The 18,412-nt window shown below is 38.0% G+C and overlaps 1 protein-coding gene across 2 annotated transcripts in view; it reads left to right on the top strand.

Annotated features, from left to right (window-relative positions):
• Positions 1 to 234: 234 nt before the first annotated feature.
• Positions 235 to 18,412, top strand: part of LOC105057784 (DNA ligase 1) — a 34,043-nt gene continuing 15,865 nt past the window's right edge. Inside the window, exons 1-9 of one of the 2 annotated variants that reach the window (XM_073248422.1) lie at positions 236 to 970; positions 1,058 to 1,174; positions 2,064 to 2,165; positions 2,242 to 2,358; positions 6,060 to 6,290; positions 6,373 to 6,467; positions 7,882 to 7,969; positions 15,271 to 15,402; positions 16,347 to 16,459. In XM_073248422.1, coding sequence (XP_073104523.1) covers positions 269 to 970; positions 1,058 to 1,174; positions 2,064 to 2,165; positions 2,242 to 2,358; positions 6,060 to 6,290; positions 6,373 to 6,467; positions 7,882 to 7,969; positions 15,271 to 15,402; positions 16,347 to 16,459 — 1,697 coding nt within the window. In that variant the 5' untranslated portion in view covers positions 236 to 268. Of the gene's footprint in view, positions 971 to 1,057; positions 1,175 to 2,063; positions 2,166 to 2,241; positions 2,359 to 6,059; positions 6,291 to 6,372; positions 6,468 to 7,881; positions 7,970 to 15,270; positions 15,403 to 16,346; positions 16,460 to 18,412 lie in introns of both variants that reach the window. The other variant, XM_073248423.1, reaches the window with a different exon arrangement.

The following is an 18,412-nucleotide window of genomic DNA, read 5'->3' as shown; positions in this document are numbered from 1 at the left end:
TGTAGATACTATTGATGAGTTTTTATCCAAATTAAATGATCAATGGAGAACATTACAATAAATTAAAAAATATAAAGTTAATGCTTCATCAAATTGGGGATGCAGAGGATATTTTAAAAGTTAAATTAAAACACAAGATATTATTTACTTTTGACCAACAATTTTTGTAAACTGATATGGTAAACTTTTTATAATTTAACATAAATTGGGTTGAAATAACAATTAATCATATTTCTTTGCCTCCCATCTCCATCTCTCTGTCTCTTCCATGTTGTTGAGAGCTCCAACTCTCACATTCTTCAAATTTCTCCCTTCTCCTCCTCCCTTCTTTTCCTTCTTCCCCTTCTCTAAACCTAAAACCCTAAACCTCTCCTCCCTCCTATACCCCTCCTCTCTCCTCTACCTCTCCTCCTACCGCGGCGCCGCCATGTCCGCCCGCCGGACCGTCGCCGAGGCCCTCATGGACGGCGCCCGCGCCGCCGCCGCCCGGAAGAAGGCCAAGAACGTAGAGCCTCCCACCCCATCCCCGCCCTCGGACCCCTCCCGCCCTCTTCCGGAGCCGCCCAAAACCCCAAATAATCCACCGGCCAGCGGCGGCCCCAAGGAACAATTGGACGAGAAGAAGAAGACCGCCACCCTCGAGCTCCGGAAGAAGTGTTCCGATTTCAACCCTAGGGCCGCCGCTTACTGGAAGGATGGCGAGCCGGTCCCCTTCTCGTTTCTTGTCCGTGCCTGGGAGCTGATCGGAAAAGAGTCCGGCCGGATTGCCATGACGGAGATCCTTTGCAATGCCTTCCGGACGGTGATCGCCACCACTCCAGGGGATCTTCTTGCCGCCGTTTACCTCACGGCAAACAAGATCGCTCCGCCACATGAGGGTCTTGAGCTTGGGATCGGGGAAGCCTCCATCATTAAGGCGCTCGCTGAGGCTTATGGTCGGAAGGAGGAGCATGTGAAGAAGCAAAACAGCGTTAGTAGATGGATTTCGACTCATTTGTAGACCTTTTTCCTTTGTTTTTCCCCCTTCTGGGACCTACATTGTAGTCTGTGATGGCAGGAATTGGGTGACTTGGGTCTTGTTGCGAAAGCAAGTCGTTCGACTCAAAAGTTGATGTTCCAGCCTAAACCTTTGACGATCGACAAGGTTTTCAAGACACTCCGGGCCATTGCGAAGGTTTGATCATTTCTTCTCTTGATTATAGTGAACAACTTTTGCCTAAGTTTTCTAGGTTAGTTTCCCTTGTGGAAAATTTATGATCATATTGATCGGGCTTTGAGTTCTTATTTTCTTGCTTTTTCTTGTTCAGGAACTTCTCTAATCATATAGCTTGAATAAATACCCTTTCACAATTCTTAACTTTAAAAAGGGTATCCTTTTAATTGTTTTCGAGTGTCCTATCATAGGACACTTGCGGATGATGGCACTTAACCTTTTTAAGGTGCAATTATCATTATTTTAAAGTGTCTTGTCACTTATAATCATTGTTCATACCTTGCTTTTTCATTTTTTATAAGAAATATAACAGTATTTCTTTTAAACATGGAATACTGCTAACTATCGAATTTGTCTGGTGGTCAAATTGGTATATGTGATGTATACGAATTTCTGTTATGTGTTAGATTTCCTTTCTCATGGTTTTGAAGATTGAGCTGTTAGACATATTGGGACACTTGGTTCTTTGCCAACTGTCTTGCACTGAATTCCGCACGCTCCCCCCCCCCCCCCCCCCCCCACCTGATCAATGTTTTCTTTCTGCTTTGTGCAATTAAATTAAGGTTGAGACTAAATGTTTCCCATCTTCATAAATGCTCAATACTTTTTGCAAATTGTATTGCAATTTTTGGCTTGCCATCTTTCAAATGATAATAGTCAATATGTTCATAGTAAAGGTGAAAACTTGGCGACAAACTGTATTACAATGTGGTTTGTGTAGAAAGTAGACACACATGAAGAACCGCTGCTCAGGCGTTAATAAACTACATTATCTGAGAGATCTTTGTTATTTACCATGGGACATTTAGTCTATTTAGCTTATTATTTGCTTCTCTTTTTGTTTTAATAGGAATCTGGGGCAAATAGTCAAGACAAGAAAAAGAATCATATAAAGGGACTTCTGGTTGCGGCAACTGAATGTGAGCCTCTGTATATAACTCGTCTTCTGCAGGTAACAAAATCCCATCTTTTTCAACCATATTTATTTTCTTTTCTATTTTTAAAATTCTTTTAATGATATGCTGCAGTCAAAGATGCGAATTGGTTTGGCAGAGAAAACTGTCCTTGTAGCTCTTGGACAAGCAGCTGTGTATTCTGAAACATGTCCGAGACCACCTTTGCAAACTCAATCTCCCCTTGAAGAGGTCAGTGTGAATGTGCATTATAACTTATGACAAATATGCATCAGAATAATGGTATTCTGTGGCTAAATCATTCTAATATTCTAGCTTTTTTTAATGCTAATGCTAGTACATTAGCAACTATATAAGTCTTCAAAGATGTCTATCCAAGTTTTCTCATATTAAACCCCAAGGTTTTAAATCAGTATTGAACTTTGTACCATTTGCCATTGGAACAGTGTGATATAGGTATGATACCAATGCTGACGATATGTACCAAAACTAACATCCTTCAAAAAATTGAAAAACTATCACTACCAATTTGTATGATTAGTATGGTGCTGCTTGTATATATTAGCACGATTGGCACTAGGGCTGGAATTGGGCCTGGCCATACCCATACTTAGCTTGGCTTGAAATTTTTTTGGGGCTTCATGCCGGGCTTAGGCCCAAATTTTTTTTGAAAAATCTAGGCTTGAGCTGCCCGAGCCCAGGCCTTTGCTCGCTTGGGCTTGATTGGGCTAGCTTAAAAATTCTAGCCTTAAATTCAGAAGAAACCTAGATATATGATGGGGGGAGTCGCCATCATCATCATCCTCGGCAATACGATCCTCCTAGCCCCTCTCATCCTCACCACCATCATGGCACCCACTACGGCATCTCTGCTTTGCCTTCGGCATCCACGGCACCCACATCCTTGCCCTCCTCCGCGCCCTCGTCACTTGTGGCTGGTGTAGCATCAAGACCTGCATCGGCAGCTAGGCCATCTTCCTCCTCCCTCACTCTTGGTACAAGTCCGCCACCATCTCCACCTCCTCCCCTGTCGCCGCTGGCTGCCCGACCCTCTACACCTCCGTGCTCTACAGTAGGGTCTTCAACCTGCTCTCCATGGGGGTGGCGCTCATGGTGGAGGTGCCAACACTGGCCATGGTGGTCACTTGGATCACGATCCTTGTGTTGCTCGCCTTCTCTGGGAAGCCCCATCAGGCACTCTTGGCTGACGGCTGCCAGTTTACTGCTAACATCACCAGTTTCACATTCGAGATCTTCCTCCGAGTAGGAAACCTTGTCATCACGATCCTCAACTTCCTCATCCTCAGCTTTTGTAGACAAGCTAGGCTCGGGTTCAAGCTGGGCCAATGGGATATCTGAACTTGGCCCGAAAATTAAACAGGCTCTACATCTTTTGGCCCAAATCTGGACAATGTTTATTCAGGCCTAGCCTGAAGCCTGACCTCAAGCCAGCCTGGCTTGATGGGCCTCGAGCACAATTCCAGCCCTAATTGGCACAGGCGTATATGGCTAGTATGTATTGTAAAGCTGTTATGGGATCTTGACACCCATACTGTCACCAATTTCATGTCGGAATGGTATAGTACTGATCGTACTACCATGTTTTAGCGGTTTGAAATCTTGGTGAAAACTATGATCTTCCCCCCCAAATTTTGTACTGTATGTTGGGAGGAATCTTGATCATTTTGTCAACTGTCAATAGCTACTGTTGTCTTTGCTCGATCTATTGATTGCACAATTTAGTTTAAGCTGTTGTTGTTTAGTTGTCTTCTTTCTGCAGAAAGTTACTGCATTTGCAGTAGTCTGAAATCTTGATTGCTTCAAAAATCTATTAGAGAATTCACCTCTATTTGAGTTTCAACCATAGTATGCTCATACCTAACCTGAAAATGGTGTTCCCAAAAATGGTGTTTTTGATGTAAAGAGACCTATATTGAGGAAATACAAATATGCTGTTCAGTAGTAGCTTGTATGAATTCTGTTGCATGTAGCCCTAAATATAACAAACAACCCTTACACAACTATTTAAACTTTACTAGCTTTATGAACACAGATTTTTGACATCATCTCTCAGAACTTCTATTGTTATTTCTGTTGGTGCTCCATCCTCTTTCCCAGACCCATTAGCTTAAAGATGAGCCTTTCTCCTCATGACATCCTCTTCTTAGTTGTATGTGAAAGTGGAATTTGGTCTTTTCCTAACTACATAATGTTGATCCTTTGCCGTCAATGCTTGCAATTACTTATTCAAGTAATATGCATGTGTGCAATGGCTGAGAAGGGCTATGAAGTTGTCGAGGATTGTTTGTGCTTTACAGTAAGCTGATGCTATAAGGCAAAGTTCTAATTTAATATAATGATATGTATGTGGTGATTTATCATTGATATAATGAGATAACAGAAAACCTTAATCATTTGGCTGTTGCTTCTTGGAAAGATTAAAGATGAGGGCTGTGAACAGTCCAGAGTGATGATGAGCAGCTCAGTATTGGCTTGATGAAAGCCAGTTTTGGGGCTGGATCAGCTAGTAAACCAACCAAACTCATACATATTTTAAAACTTACTTGTAAACATGCTGAGCCCGAACACTTGGAGATTTGCAAAATCAAAGGGAAACTTGGCTCGGCTAGGTAAGATGCTTGGCTCGGCTAGGTAAGAAGCTTGGCTCAAGCTCATAGGAGCTGGGCTTGAACTGTCTGCTTTTATTAAGCTTCGCTCGAGCCTGAGCTGAGCCCAAACAGCTTTGTTATATGGCAACCTGAGCCTGAGCAGCTTAAAACACGGCTTGGCTCGGTTCATTTGCACCTTGCACCCCTAGTTAAGATATGGATTCTTAATCTAGGTATCAGATATGATCAAAAGAGTAATTCATTGATTATCAGATCTGTGCAGTTTATGCACCTAAATCATTATTATTGGGCTTTCTATCATCTGTGCATAAGTCTTTTCATTCTCTCATTAAATGAATGGATAGGAAATCCAATATTTTTCTCAAAAGAAATTATTTATGCATAAGCAGTATGTTTTTGTGGGTCCTGATTTTTTTCTAGCAAAATGTTGTGTAGCTCTTAATTGGCAGTTGTATAGTATCCGATAGTTAACATGCTTTCTTGCAGTACTAGTTTATGTCCTGGATTATTCAGCTGTCGTTAATTTTCATTTTGTTTTATTATCTGCTGTATAACACTGTGAGAGAATTGTCTGTTTTTGCAACTAGAAAGTATGAAAACTTTTAGGATGATATGAAAAAGGTAGTAGAGATGTATTGCTCTATCATAACTTTGTTATTCATTCTCCACATTGGTTTCCAAGAAAATGTGTTCATGTAACCTGCTAGAGATCTGTCATTAAGGGAACCATGAAAATTGTAGGTAAGGAGGCTGTTTTGACTAGAGATTCAGTAGTTGAACTCGACTACCTCGAAAGTTGTGGTGGACAAACTCTTCCTACTCATTGTTTATGACTACCGGATTCTATTAGGAGTTTAAGATCCGCTTTAATTCATCCAAAGTTAAATTATTTATATGTTTGCCATTGTTGTGTCCATGCGTATAATTTATCTTACTTCTATAAATTAACTGAGGAAACGAGAAAAAAAAATTGATGTGTAATTTTTCTATGATGCACTAAGATCAAATTAACTTTTTTTTTAAAAAAGATAGCCGTCATTAAAATGATTTCTCATCACGTATCAACCTCTTCAAATTATTCCATGCACAAATGCGTCCTGATTTCTTTTGAGAAATTTAATGCCCCCCACCCCAAAACTGAGAGAGAGAGAGAGGGGCATAGTGTGAAATGTGAATGCTTTTTTCATTGATATATATATTATACAACACATATACAGAGAGAGAGAGAGAGAGAGAGAGAGAGAGAGAGAGATTTCTCCGTTTTCCCTGACTAATTTTTTTTTATCTAATTATGCATTTCAGGCTGCAAAAATCATCAAACAAGTATATTCGGTACTTCCTAGCTATGATAAAATTGTGCCTACTCTTCTTCAAGTTGGGGTGTGGAAACTTCCAGAGGCATGCAATTTTACATTAGGTGTCCCAGTTGGACCTATGTTAGCTAAACCAATGAAGGCTGTGTCTGAGATCCTTGATAAATTCCAAGGAATGGAGTTTACCTGTGAATATAAATATGATGGTGAGCGTGCCCAGGTATGCATGACCACCTAGTCTTATTACTATTGTCTCCGGTTATGTTTTACATGTTTCAAGTCTTGTTTAACTTAAAATTTAGATACATTTCATGGAGGATGGGTCAGTCGAGATATACAGTCGTAATGCGGAACGGAATACTGGGAAGTTCCCAGATGTTGTTGATTCTATCTCAAGGTATACTTGCCTAGTAGCTTTCTCCTATTATTACTATCACATATTTCTCAGTGTGCACACTTCTTGGAAGAGGTGAAATAGGTGAAATATTTTTGCATATGGATCAATATCTACTGGAACTCACATTCTGAATTGAAAAAAAATAGATAGTTTTCAATCAATTATCATACAACTACATTCTCTCAGTCATAGTTTCGAGTTTCATCTTATAGGCAGTACTTCTGTTGCATGTTTAGGAACATGGCTTTACTAATTTATTTGATATCAATGGACGCTGGGATTGCATGCCTACGTGTGCAATGGGTTAAGAGTCTGACTGGTTGAAGAAACAGATTTTGTTAATATGCTTCATAAGAAATCTGCAATGCTAGCCAACCAACATAATGTGAGAAAGTTTGTTGTTTATGTCTTTGACTATTGATGCAAGGTTATAGCAACCTGCCATCTTTATGTTATTAACTGCTTTCTATGCACTACAAGAATTTAAAAAAAGGCCGTTTATTAACCTTTATTGTTGATTGGAACTCAGAGATGCATGGGTTACCATGGATGCTTACCTTTAAACTGGTTTGAAGAGAACCAAGGAAAGCATGGCGGACTTCCAATTTTAGAATAGGGATGGGAAGGTCTCCTTTTCTCCAATATATTGTGTTCCAGTATATATAGTATCGGCATGGGACCAGGTTAAGATGTCAAGTTATTGGTCTTATAAACATGCTATTGTGGATATAATTTTAGCTCTCTTTCGTTGTAAGATAAGTTTGTTTCAGCTAATAGAAGCATGCAACTATGTATTATTTTGGCATTTGTTTATCTACATGACTTCAAGTAGGTTTCTTTTGTTTCAAGGAAAAAATTTCTGAGTTAATATAAAACATGCAACTAATATTATTTTGGCATTTGTTTAGTGACGCGGGTTCAAGTGGTTTCTTTTTTTTGGGGAAAAAAAGGTTCTAAATCACATGATTGCTCTCGAATCCCTCGCACAATTATCTCCAATTAAAAATATATCGGCTTAAATCTTTAGGGAATTCAGGTAAATTCTGAGTTATTTAATGAGAGGCTCAGGCATCTTGAAGTCAACTGTCACTTTATCAGCGAGATGTATAGAAGTCTGCACTACATATGCAGTGTTGCAAATCCAGTTGCTTATATGCACACATCTCATTTTTGATTACTGGGTTTTATAAATTGCATTTTTTTTTCGGTTGGTGCATTAATCTGCTCATCTCTTGCTGATTGTTATCTGCATCCTTATCTTTTTGCTGATTGACATAGTCCCAGCAAAAAAAGTTCGTCCTCTGTGCAAACCAACAACTCCACCCAGCATGGTCTTGGATGTTATTATTTGACCTGGAATTTTTCAAATATATATTTTTCTAATGATAAATAATTTTTTAACATCTGCATGTAGATTCAAAAAGGATACTGTGAAATCATTTGTGCTGGATTGTGAAATTGTTGCTTATGACCATGAGAAGCAGAAAATCTTACCTTTTCAGGTATGATATTCCATCTGTTGTGCAAAAATTTTAACTTCTTTCATATTTTTTTTAAAAATCTGTATACCTAATCTTCCAGAAGCTTGCATTGGAACATGTCCTCAAGGAAACATAGTTGATTGCTTATGTTTGTATTTCCTGATTGTCTTAAGAAGGAAATTGATGAGAAATTCTACAGTGAGCCGGCTTCTTTATTTTACATTTTTCCTTTTGAATTGTCCTTTTCTATCATTTTTACCTTCATAAATATCTTGGTTGAAACATTATGACCTTGAGATTTTTTTTTTAAAACTGCTTTCTTTTGTTGTAGAGAGATTTCATTTTTTTTCTCTAAACCTTCTTTAAATAATGTCCTTATGCAGACTAAAATGAGGAAATTCTAGCATTTCTTTGAGGACCTAAGTGCGGCAACATGCATGTTAATTATTTAATAAACAATTTTCCTTAAAAATATGTCATATTAATTGATCATTCAAAAGGAAATATCAATAATTCAAGCAGGTAAATGCAAAATGACATGTATACTAAATGAGTAATTATTCATATGGAGTTGGAAATAAGCAAGAGCAAATCCGAATCTGAGAGCGAGGGGAGTTGAAATAGTTCTGCTGTTACACCTATTGTGACCTGCCTTTGAAATAATTGACCAACACATAAGATAGTAGATAAATGTAAACAGGTCAAATTTTGGTTAGAGTTGGCTAGGCTGAAATTTCAATGTGATAACATAATGAGGTTTGGTTCCAGTTTGGTTTTTCCTTATTGCGTTTGATTGGGTATAAATTCACAATTAAATCCTCAATTGCTATATAATGTTTTTCCAAGATAATATTTTTCATTGATGTTTTTGCATATATTTTGGGTCAATCACTGAACAACCTTATTTTAATGAACAATCGATATAATAGGTAATTTCCTCCTAGGTAATTTCCTCCTACTCTCTACTGATGACCATGACTTTTTGTACAGAGTCTCATATCAATTTGATGGTCTTTGTCTAAATCTAATGAATGAATTTGTAATAAATCAAAATGCAAAATGGGAACTTAAAATGCATATTTTGACGCATTGATTTCTATGACTTTTGAACAATCATATATATAAAATCAAGATTTTATATCCCGATAGGATGGGGGGCATCTCGGCCGTCCTGTACCATTCTTATCGGAAAATGGGACTGGGACAGACTTGGGACTCCGAAACCCATCTATAAAAGAAGAAAGAAGAAAGAAGAAAGAAGAAAAGGAAGGAAAGATGAAGAAAAAAAAATTAAATGAAAGAAGAAAAAAAATGAAAAAAGAAAGGAAGGGAGAAGAATAAGAAAGGAAAAGGAAAAGAAAGAAAGAAAGGTAGGTGAAAAGAAAGGAAAGAAGGAAGAAAGAAAAAAAGAAAGAAAAGAAGGGAGAAAGAAAGGAAAGAAGGGGAGAAAGATGGAGGATGTCCACTGGGGTGCATGACTAGGACTACTGTCAGGATGGGATAGGACAGTGGGGTATCTCGTTCCATGGAGAAATCGGGATACTTTTGTCCCACAGAATTTAAAATCTTGTATAAAATATTCTCAAATTTTTGATTGGGTTTTTGGATCTGATATGGTCATGTCCAAACCCAATCTTATGGGCTTATTTGTTCTAGTTCTAGATCAAAACTTGATTACTTATAAACAATATGGTCGGGTTGTTAGATTAGCTTCCCTAATTGTCCTAATCCAATTAATTTGGGACAGTTCGGCCTAGGTGGGCTTCTTGGTGTCTTGTAAAGCAGTTGGGCCTATTATTGTGGTTACATAAGCTGCTAAATCATGGGTAATTGGCTAAGGGCCTGCCTAAGCCTATTCATTGCCTAGGGGGCTTGGAGGGCTGCCTATTGAATGACTAGATACCTAATAAGTCATGACTTCCAACCAAATTATCAGGATTTGTTTTGCCTTGGACCTTTTGTCACACCCCCAACCTAAGGGCATGTCGAGGATCATGACAACCTGTGTCATACATATAGGGCTGCGCCTACAAGCATGCAAGGTGACAGCTTGTCAAATAAACAATTAATAACTGAAATCTCCAAAATTCATATAATTTCCAAAACTCACCAAGCCAATTTCCAAAACATTCTCAATTTATATAATCAGGTGAAACTACACCTTAGACCAACATAACTAATTACATAGTTTTATGAGGTTCACACATTACTACATAAAACAATATCAAAGGGCTCCAGACAAAATTGTTAAGGCAAGCCTGATACAACTAAATCTAAATTCTCACTCTAATCTCAAAGTCCAACCTCCACCTGATTCTTCCTATACCTCGGGTAAGGCTGGAAATGGACTCAAGCCGGCCTGAATTTGGGTTGGGCTACAGGCTAAGGCCTGAACAATGTCAAGCTACGTTTGGGCTTGGATAGAGAGCCCTCTTTTTCAGGCCGGGCTTGGTATACCATTGGATCGGCTGGGCTTGGTATACCATTTACTCGGCCCAAACCTGAGCCCGAATGTAAGCCTGATCCACTCCAAGTTATGTTGCCAATAAAAATAGGAAGGAGATAATGTTGCCAATAAACATAGAACTAAAGAATGAAATGATGAGTTGTAAAATTGTAGAAACTTCTCTAGCAAGTTGGACCAAATTTTGATATGTGATAGCTTAGGGGGCTGATTTAGGAATACGCTAGCCTAATTATAGGGACACAGGGCTGGATCGTATCGTGGAAGTTTCTCTAGGATTGTGATTGGCAACCAAGCTGGTTCCACCATGATGCTAGTGGTAAGTCCCATGTGGGTTTGGACCAATGCACATCCATGTTAGTAAATGAGCAGATCAATGCACAATTCATGGCTCTACCTTGCCAATTAAATGATCTTCTTTCTGATCTTAGGCTTGGTTACTAGATTTAGCAATTGCATTGCCAATGAATGCGGTTTCAAATTCGAACATGAGCGATTAATTGTCGTGATAACCGTCTTGCATGTTACCTCTGCATGCCGGGTTTTCCCTAAAAGAAATTGGATAAGATTCCTTTGTGCTTGTATTTGTTAACACAAAACCAATACCATACATCGACCCCCCTGGGTTTAATATTAAAAAGGCATATGAAATAATCACTTGCTGATATTGATAGACCATCAGTTAATCTCTTAAAATGCAGTCATAGTTAAAATTTTAAACAACCAGCGGAATCGCCAAAAGAGATTTACCGGTAGGTTCGAGCCAACCCAATTTTTAGCCCAAACAAGTAATTCAGGCTAGCCCAATTGGATTCTAGCTGGGCTCGGGCCTGGATTTTTCAAAAAAAATTTCGACCCTAAGTCCATCTTGAAGTCCTAAAAAAAAATTCGGGCTAGGCTTGGATAGGGGTGGGGCCCGGTCCAGCCCCCTATTTCCAGTCCCAGCCTCGGGCTATGGAAAGTACAGAAATCAAAGGGGTGAGCTAATAGTCCAGTAAGTGACCAAAACTATAATCAAAGGGATCAAGCAAGTATAGCAAATATAATCATGATGAATACATGATACGAAATAACTTCTTTAATAATATAGTCCTTGCATTATCAAAGTGGTACATATAATTTCAAAATACTGCAAATATATCATTTTCCAAATCACTAATTCAAATGTTATTCCAAAAGAGCATTTTAAAGTCAATATCAGAGCCAAGATTAATTTGTCAATGATATCAATAAGTATCTTTGTTTATTTTCTAAAATAATTTATTGACTCATAAGACTATACAACTATTACCACATATCGTTCCTGTGGTGGGGTCAAAGTATTGTGTTTAACCCCTGTGGAGTAGGTCCAAAGTATTGCACTTAACCTCTGTGGATTAGGACCGAAGTAGTGCACTAACCCCTATAGGGTAGGTCCGAAGTAATTAAGTTCTAGAACTGCTAGCGTACAATGCCCATTGGCAGGGTCCAAAACATAGTCAAACTAAAACTCCAACCAACACCCACAAAATCCAATTATTCAACCAATATTTTTGTATTTTATTTTTACTATGTGCAAATATGACTCAACAATTAACAAATCCACAATTATCCATAGTATAAATTCTAATAATTGATATGCAAGCAAGATTGTCCAAATCAATATATTTTAAATGCTTCAAAATATTAAAATCCAGGTTTCAAAAAATTCAATTATTTGGAATAGCAAACTCATGATTATGAAAAATACATGGATGTCATGGATATTCAAGAGCTCAATAATATAGTAGATTTCTTCTTGATCCAATTTAAAGGCATACACAATGCAATTTTCAAAGTATTTAACAATAATTAATACAAAATACATTTTCAAAAATATATTATTTAAAATTTCTCTGATTAGGTTGAGGTTACTTGGCAAGTGTGGACTATAGGCAAGTCCAATATTTCAAAATTATTTCTTTAAGGCCTTATAACCTATAATACAATTATATTAATATCATAATAATTTCTAAAACTCCTACAAATTTTCAATTTACTTTCCTTAACTCGTTTCCAAGGATTTAGAGGTTCTGCAAAAGCCACTCTTGGCCTCAAACCAAAGCCTACAATTATCTAGTGCTAAAATCTCCTATAAGCCTGCCCATCAAACTATCTAATACTAGTCTAATTATTTAGTCGTAATCCTTTCACTTAATTGTCCTTAAAATAACAATGCTAATCATAATTAAAAGAGTTCAGGTAAGGTGATTGTCACCTCACTAATGAAGACGGGGAGGCTGGCTGCAATCTACTTCCTTCCTCTGCAACCACAGAGATAGAGAGGACATTAAGGACAATGTGGGAAAAGTGTTAGGAGTGACGGGTAAGAGATGAAGAGGGGGCGAGAGAGAGAGAGAGAGAGAGAGAGAGAGAGAGAGAGAATAGAAGGGGAGGGTTAGGGTCCCTTCCCTTGTTTCCTTCCCAATGAGAAAGAGAGGGTGAGGAAGAGAGATAAAGAGAGAGATACTGGGAGAGGGAGATTGGGTCTGAGAGAGAGAGGGTAAGGGAAAGTGAAAGATAAAAGAGAGAGGGGAAGAGAGGGATGGCTTGTGGTGGTTGGGACTCACCAGCATCCAACACAGGCTGATGCTCTCCAGCCATAGGCAAAAGCAGAGGATGTGGAGAAACAGGGGAAGAGGAAGAGGGAAAAGGGCTTCGGTCATCGACTGGGTGGTGGAAATTGGAATCTAGGAGCCCCCTAGCCCCCTGTGGCAATTGACCTGAGAGAGAGGGAGAGGAAAGAGATAAGTTGTGGGGGTCAAACAGGGTTAAACAGAGGGGGGAGGCAGTGGCCTCACCACCCTCTAGTCAATCGATGGCTAGTTGATGAGTCCTAAGGAGGACCGATGGCATCGTAAGGCGTGGCGAGCACCACTATTGGTATTCACACCACAGGGCAGGGCGGCCTGAAATGGGGGTACCCTAATTTTTTCCCAAAATAGAGGATGCTCCTAATTTGTCATCTGACTGAGCTAGTCTGGCTGGTTCGCTCGCAACTGAGTTGGCCGGTGGTCCTTACACCTTGTCTTGGCAATTATTCAATTATCCTTATATGATAGTTATTTGTAGGTCACTCTTTTATAACTAATGCCAATATGCACCTTAGATTATTAGTACAATAATTTTGAGAGTCCCTTGTACCTTCTGCATGTGGCATGTAGGCATCTTCTATTACTAAGAGAACTTTCACCAAACTTTAATAATTAACAACTATTCTACACCCTATTCACTTTGGATTCATTTCGATAGTAAATCTTTTGACCGTGGTTTTAAATGCCTATCTATACGACCCTAGCACTAACATGGTGCATGTTGTGTGGTCCTAGTGTTCGCGTTCATGGCTATAGTTTCTCCTACGCATAGTGCTACCATGGTGCATGCCGCACAACACAGTTTGGCATACTCCTATATGTATATACTCCTATATATATGTATATATTAAATGTATCTATATTGGTTTTAATCCATTTTGTTATACTTTAAAGCACGGTGCACAAAATTAGTACTGAGAACTGCACTGATACATTACTGGTTTGGTATAATACAGTCGGTACTCGGTACTATTTGATCTGTATCCTATACCAAGACAGGCTTTCAACACTTTTCTCACTTCCTATCATGGTATTGCCCGAAGTTGAAATGGTAAGGGTCGGTATTGGGCAATGCCAGGCAATTTCGCTTGGTTGAACTCAGTAAGGGCCATTTGGCTTATATATTGATTTGAACCTCAGTACTAGTGATTGCTGTGTTCTCCTGAATCTCAAAATTCGAACGTACCAATTATACTAGTCAAACCTAGAAGAGATAGGATTTTGGCTCGGTTCAGGTTCTGAACTGACCTAAACTACCTCATAACTGGTCCAAACCGAGTGGTATTGCCCTGTACTAGGGTGCATACCATACTATACCTACCACCCAATTTCGACAATATTGTGATAAAAGTGAGAAAAAAGGGTCCGGAGCTGTCTCATTATGGGTTGTGTATTGCATTATTCCAAACTAATAACATGCTGATGTGGTACCCAGTACCAAGATTGTGGGCCTTACTCAGTATTGTACTGGTACCTTACAATATATGTCTTTGATAACTTCTTTGATGGTTTGTAAGTTTTAGTATTGACATTTAGTCTTTCGGCATTTTTAATCTTTAACTTGGGACTATTACTGCTCATCTTCGTTTTTGACACCACACTATTTGATATCAGAAGGGCTTAATTATGGTTCTTTCCCATCAACTTACGTACTATTTGGCGTCACTTGGCATTTTGATGTAGGTTTTTATTTGCTTACAAAGTATTGAATGCTTAGTTTGTTGTAAATACTGTTCTTTTAGGCAACCCGATGTTTAGTATTTTACCCATTGTATGATGCTTGACGTGGCTTCATTGAAACCTGCATAATCCCAAATTCTGGCTTCACCTAACTATTAATGCATGCCTAGCTTGTTGATCTATGTAGTTGGGTAGTTTGCTTGTCTCCATTCGCGTACATCATAATGCTCACCTTGATGGCATAGTAGATAAAAGGAGCCGATATGTACAATTAATTATGTACTGTGCTGGCAAATCTAGCTGTACATACTGCATGCATATGGCATACGTTACCATGAGTCATGTTCCATACTGAGTAAATATTTATAATGTATCCAGCTTGCATTTCCAATTTATAAAATTAATCCTAATGGTCTTGTCTCTCTTGTATATGTTTCATTCAGATATAGCTATTTTATAATAAGTGTTGTGATTTGTTTGTGGTTCCTTCTGGGATATATTTCTTTGCAAGCCATAATGCATTGCACTATGGAGCATTTGCATTTTTTTTTTCCTGTTTTGGGCAGGTGCTCAGCACTCGTGCTCGTAAGGGTGTGATCATAAGTGACATAAAAGTCAGAGTGTGCACCTTTGGCTTTGATATTCTGTATATCAATGGCCAACCTCTTCTTCCAGAGCAACTCAAAGTTCGTAGACAGGTATCATAGTACCTGATTGATGAGAGAAAATTATTTTTGTGTCAAAATTTTGTTGCTATACAAATTGCAAATATATGTTCCACGTATTGTTACTTTGGACACTCTTTCAATTGGTTTTGATTTACATGTTAAAAGCTATGACTTTTGAATAGGTTTTACTAATGCTCTATGTGAATTTTACTAAAGCTAAGACAGACATGTTAGGAACAAAAAGCATTTTTGTGAAGATTCATGGTATGATTTGTTTCTAAGAAGAATCAAATATGGGCCTTAAAGGTGCAAATTCTATAAAACTTTCCAGATATGCTGCTTTTTTGATTATTATTATTCCTGACACTATGATAAAATGTTGATTGATCCAAAAAAAACTAAAGAAATAAATCCAAAGCTCGGTGCCCAAACACATTTCAGGTTGCAGAAGCACTATGATCCACCAAGCATCAAATATAATTATATGTAACCTATGTTTTACCAGTAAAATTGTGTGCCTTGTAAACCTCTGATAAACTATAAAGTATAAAGACAAACCAGATCGACTAACATTGACTAAAGAAACCCACCAGTTGTTCTACCTATTTGAAAGGAGGATGAGGACAAGGATTACTATATTTAGAACATATGTTGTGTGTGGTTCATACCATCCTGGATGCAAATACATACTTCTCCAAATAGTTACTTCTATATTTAAAACACTAAATTCTGGTTCTTTCCTGCATTCTTCTGTAGTTAATTGAATTTCTAGTGTTTGTCATCTCTTGCTAAGTGTCCAAACTAGATCGGCATTAGTGTCTTAAAAAGCTTGCTATGGCTTGGCACAGCATTGTGAGTTGCATTTTTTTTTTTGGGCATTTCCATTTTATTCTTGACCTAGTATGTTCTTCAAACTCAGATGTAATTTTCATTAGGCATGAATTCACTATGGTTTGTGGCATTCTTTTCTACAGCATCTTTATAGTTCTTTTGAGGAAGTGCCAGGAGTATTCCAGTTTGCAACTGCAATTACAACAAATGATGTCGAGGAAATACAAAAATTCCTTGAGGCGGCCTTGAACACCAGGTATTATAATAGAAATAACATCAATATATATTTTTGATGGGACTTTTACTGAGCATCAACTAGCCTTCCAGTCTCTCCTTTTGCTTGAAGTTTTTGCTTGTCAGTTGTGCTCATTCAGGTTTCTTTTGATATGCTTTGCCTTTCAAGAACTTTGTGCGCATTAAGTTCTTTATAATCTAAAATGTCAATAGTCTTAATGGAGATGGATATTTCAGTGTTTATTTTAGCCTTCCCACTGGGATCTGATTTCTAGATTCACAGGAATGAATTAGTGTGAAACTGTGATTTTGTTAGATTAACAATGGTTCTGTCAGAGTGGTAATGGCCATAGTTGGTGTAGAAGTGAGAGAAATGGAAAGGGCATCTTGAATTTCATGGGCATGTAGATGAGTCAATGGAAGCAGAATGCTTTTGTGAAAACATTTTACCTGTCTATGGGAGCCTTAAAATTCTTTGCTGTCCTCAAATTGAAATAGCAAACTGTATATTACGATATTGCGAGCAAAGATGAATGGCAACACAACAGTGTCATGTCGATTTACAACTATCTCATGTTTATTCTGCTCATCGTCTACCAGACTATAAGACTAGTTACTCAATGATATTGCAAGACATAAATTAATGTGAATTCAGTGCATACATATCCTTTGGAACAAAAACAATATAAAAAGCACATTACCCGGTTATGGTACTGGCAATCTGGGGTCATGAGAGGGGCAAACTAGAGACGGACCTAAAGTTTGGTGTTTTTTTTTTTTTTAATTTTTTTTTTTAAGTTTTTATTTACAAAGTGGCTGCTCCAAGACTTGAACCTGTGCTAATTGCACTTGTCAGCCCAAGTCTTTTACCATTGCACCAAGCAATGACCTCTAGCAACAAAAACAAAACAAGTTTCCTTTATTTTCTGTTGAGAGTGGAGTGTCAAAATTCAGTTCAGGTGGCTTAACATTTTATTTACTATCACCTCTCAATCAACATAAGCATATTCATGAAGTAAAAGCATTCCAAAAAGAGCTCCTAGTTTGTAAATAGAGCAGATGATATAGGGAAGACACATATGAGCACCTTTAGACTAATTAACTAGATTACCTTCTGTTAATTTGTGATATTATTTAATAATAGGGTATTCATGATTTAGCCTTGGATCTAAACAGTTAAAAAACCCAACAAAATATCCTGCCATTTCTATGCCTCTTCCAAATTTTATAGCATATAATTTCTTGTTCACAGTGAAAGGAGGATGAGGACAAGGTGGTCAATATAGAATCATTAAATAATAGAATTCGAGTTCAAAAATAAGCTAGAAGCATATCATAATTAAGTGTCAGTAGGTAATTCCTGGAGGGGAGAATGGATTGTTCCTCTTTGTTTTTACTTACCACATAAGATGTTCTGTTTCCACATGAGAGAGCAACACAGATGTGTCTTTTACTTCTTTTCTGAACCACTTCATTCTGGATGAGGTTTTTTCGTAAAATATCTTAATTTGTAGGTTATGAGAGTTGACACTTGCATAGACTTGTATCAGTCTGTTGCTAGTTTGCATGAGGAGGAAATGAACATCAACTATGTGAGAATCTCTTTTAATTTGTCTGATATAGGTCCTCATTTATGGTATATGGTAAATTGGTAACTGAAGCCAGTTCCATGCTATGGTTGCTTCCATGGTCTTCTTTAAGCAAACCTTACTCATTCTTGTTAATATCTTTTAGAGGGGAGTTTTTGCCTGCTTTTGATATCGGTAGTTTCTTGATCACATCCTTACTGTTTGATTTTTGGTCAATATTTGTTCTATAACTATCTGTCCTTTTGATGGCCATAAATATTTATTACATATTTTGGTATCAGCAATTTTTTGATTACTTCCTCATAGTCCTAATAATTTTGGTTAATGTCTGTACCAAGGATTGCTGTACCGGTATCGGATGCCATACCGGTGGCAGACCGGTATGG

This window comes from Elaeis guineensis, chromosome 14, assembly GCF_000442705.2.
Source record: "Elaeis guineensis isolate ETL-2024a chromosome 14, EG11, whole genome shotgun sequence".
In the NCBI taxonomy this organism is placed as follows: domain Eukaryota; kingdom Viridiplantae; phylum Streptophyta; class Magnoliopsida; order Arecales; family Arecaceae; genus Elaeis; species Elaeis guineensis.
This window is presented reverse-complemented; position numbering and strand designations above follow the sequence as displayed.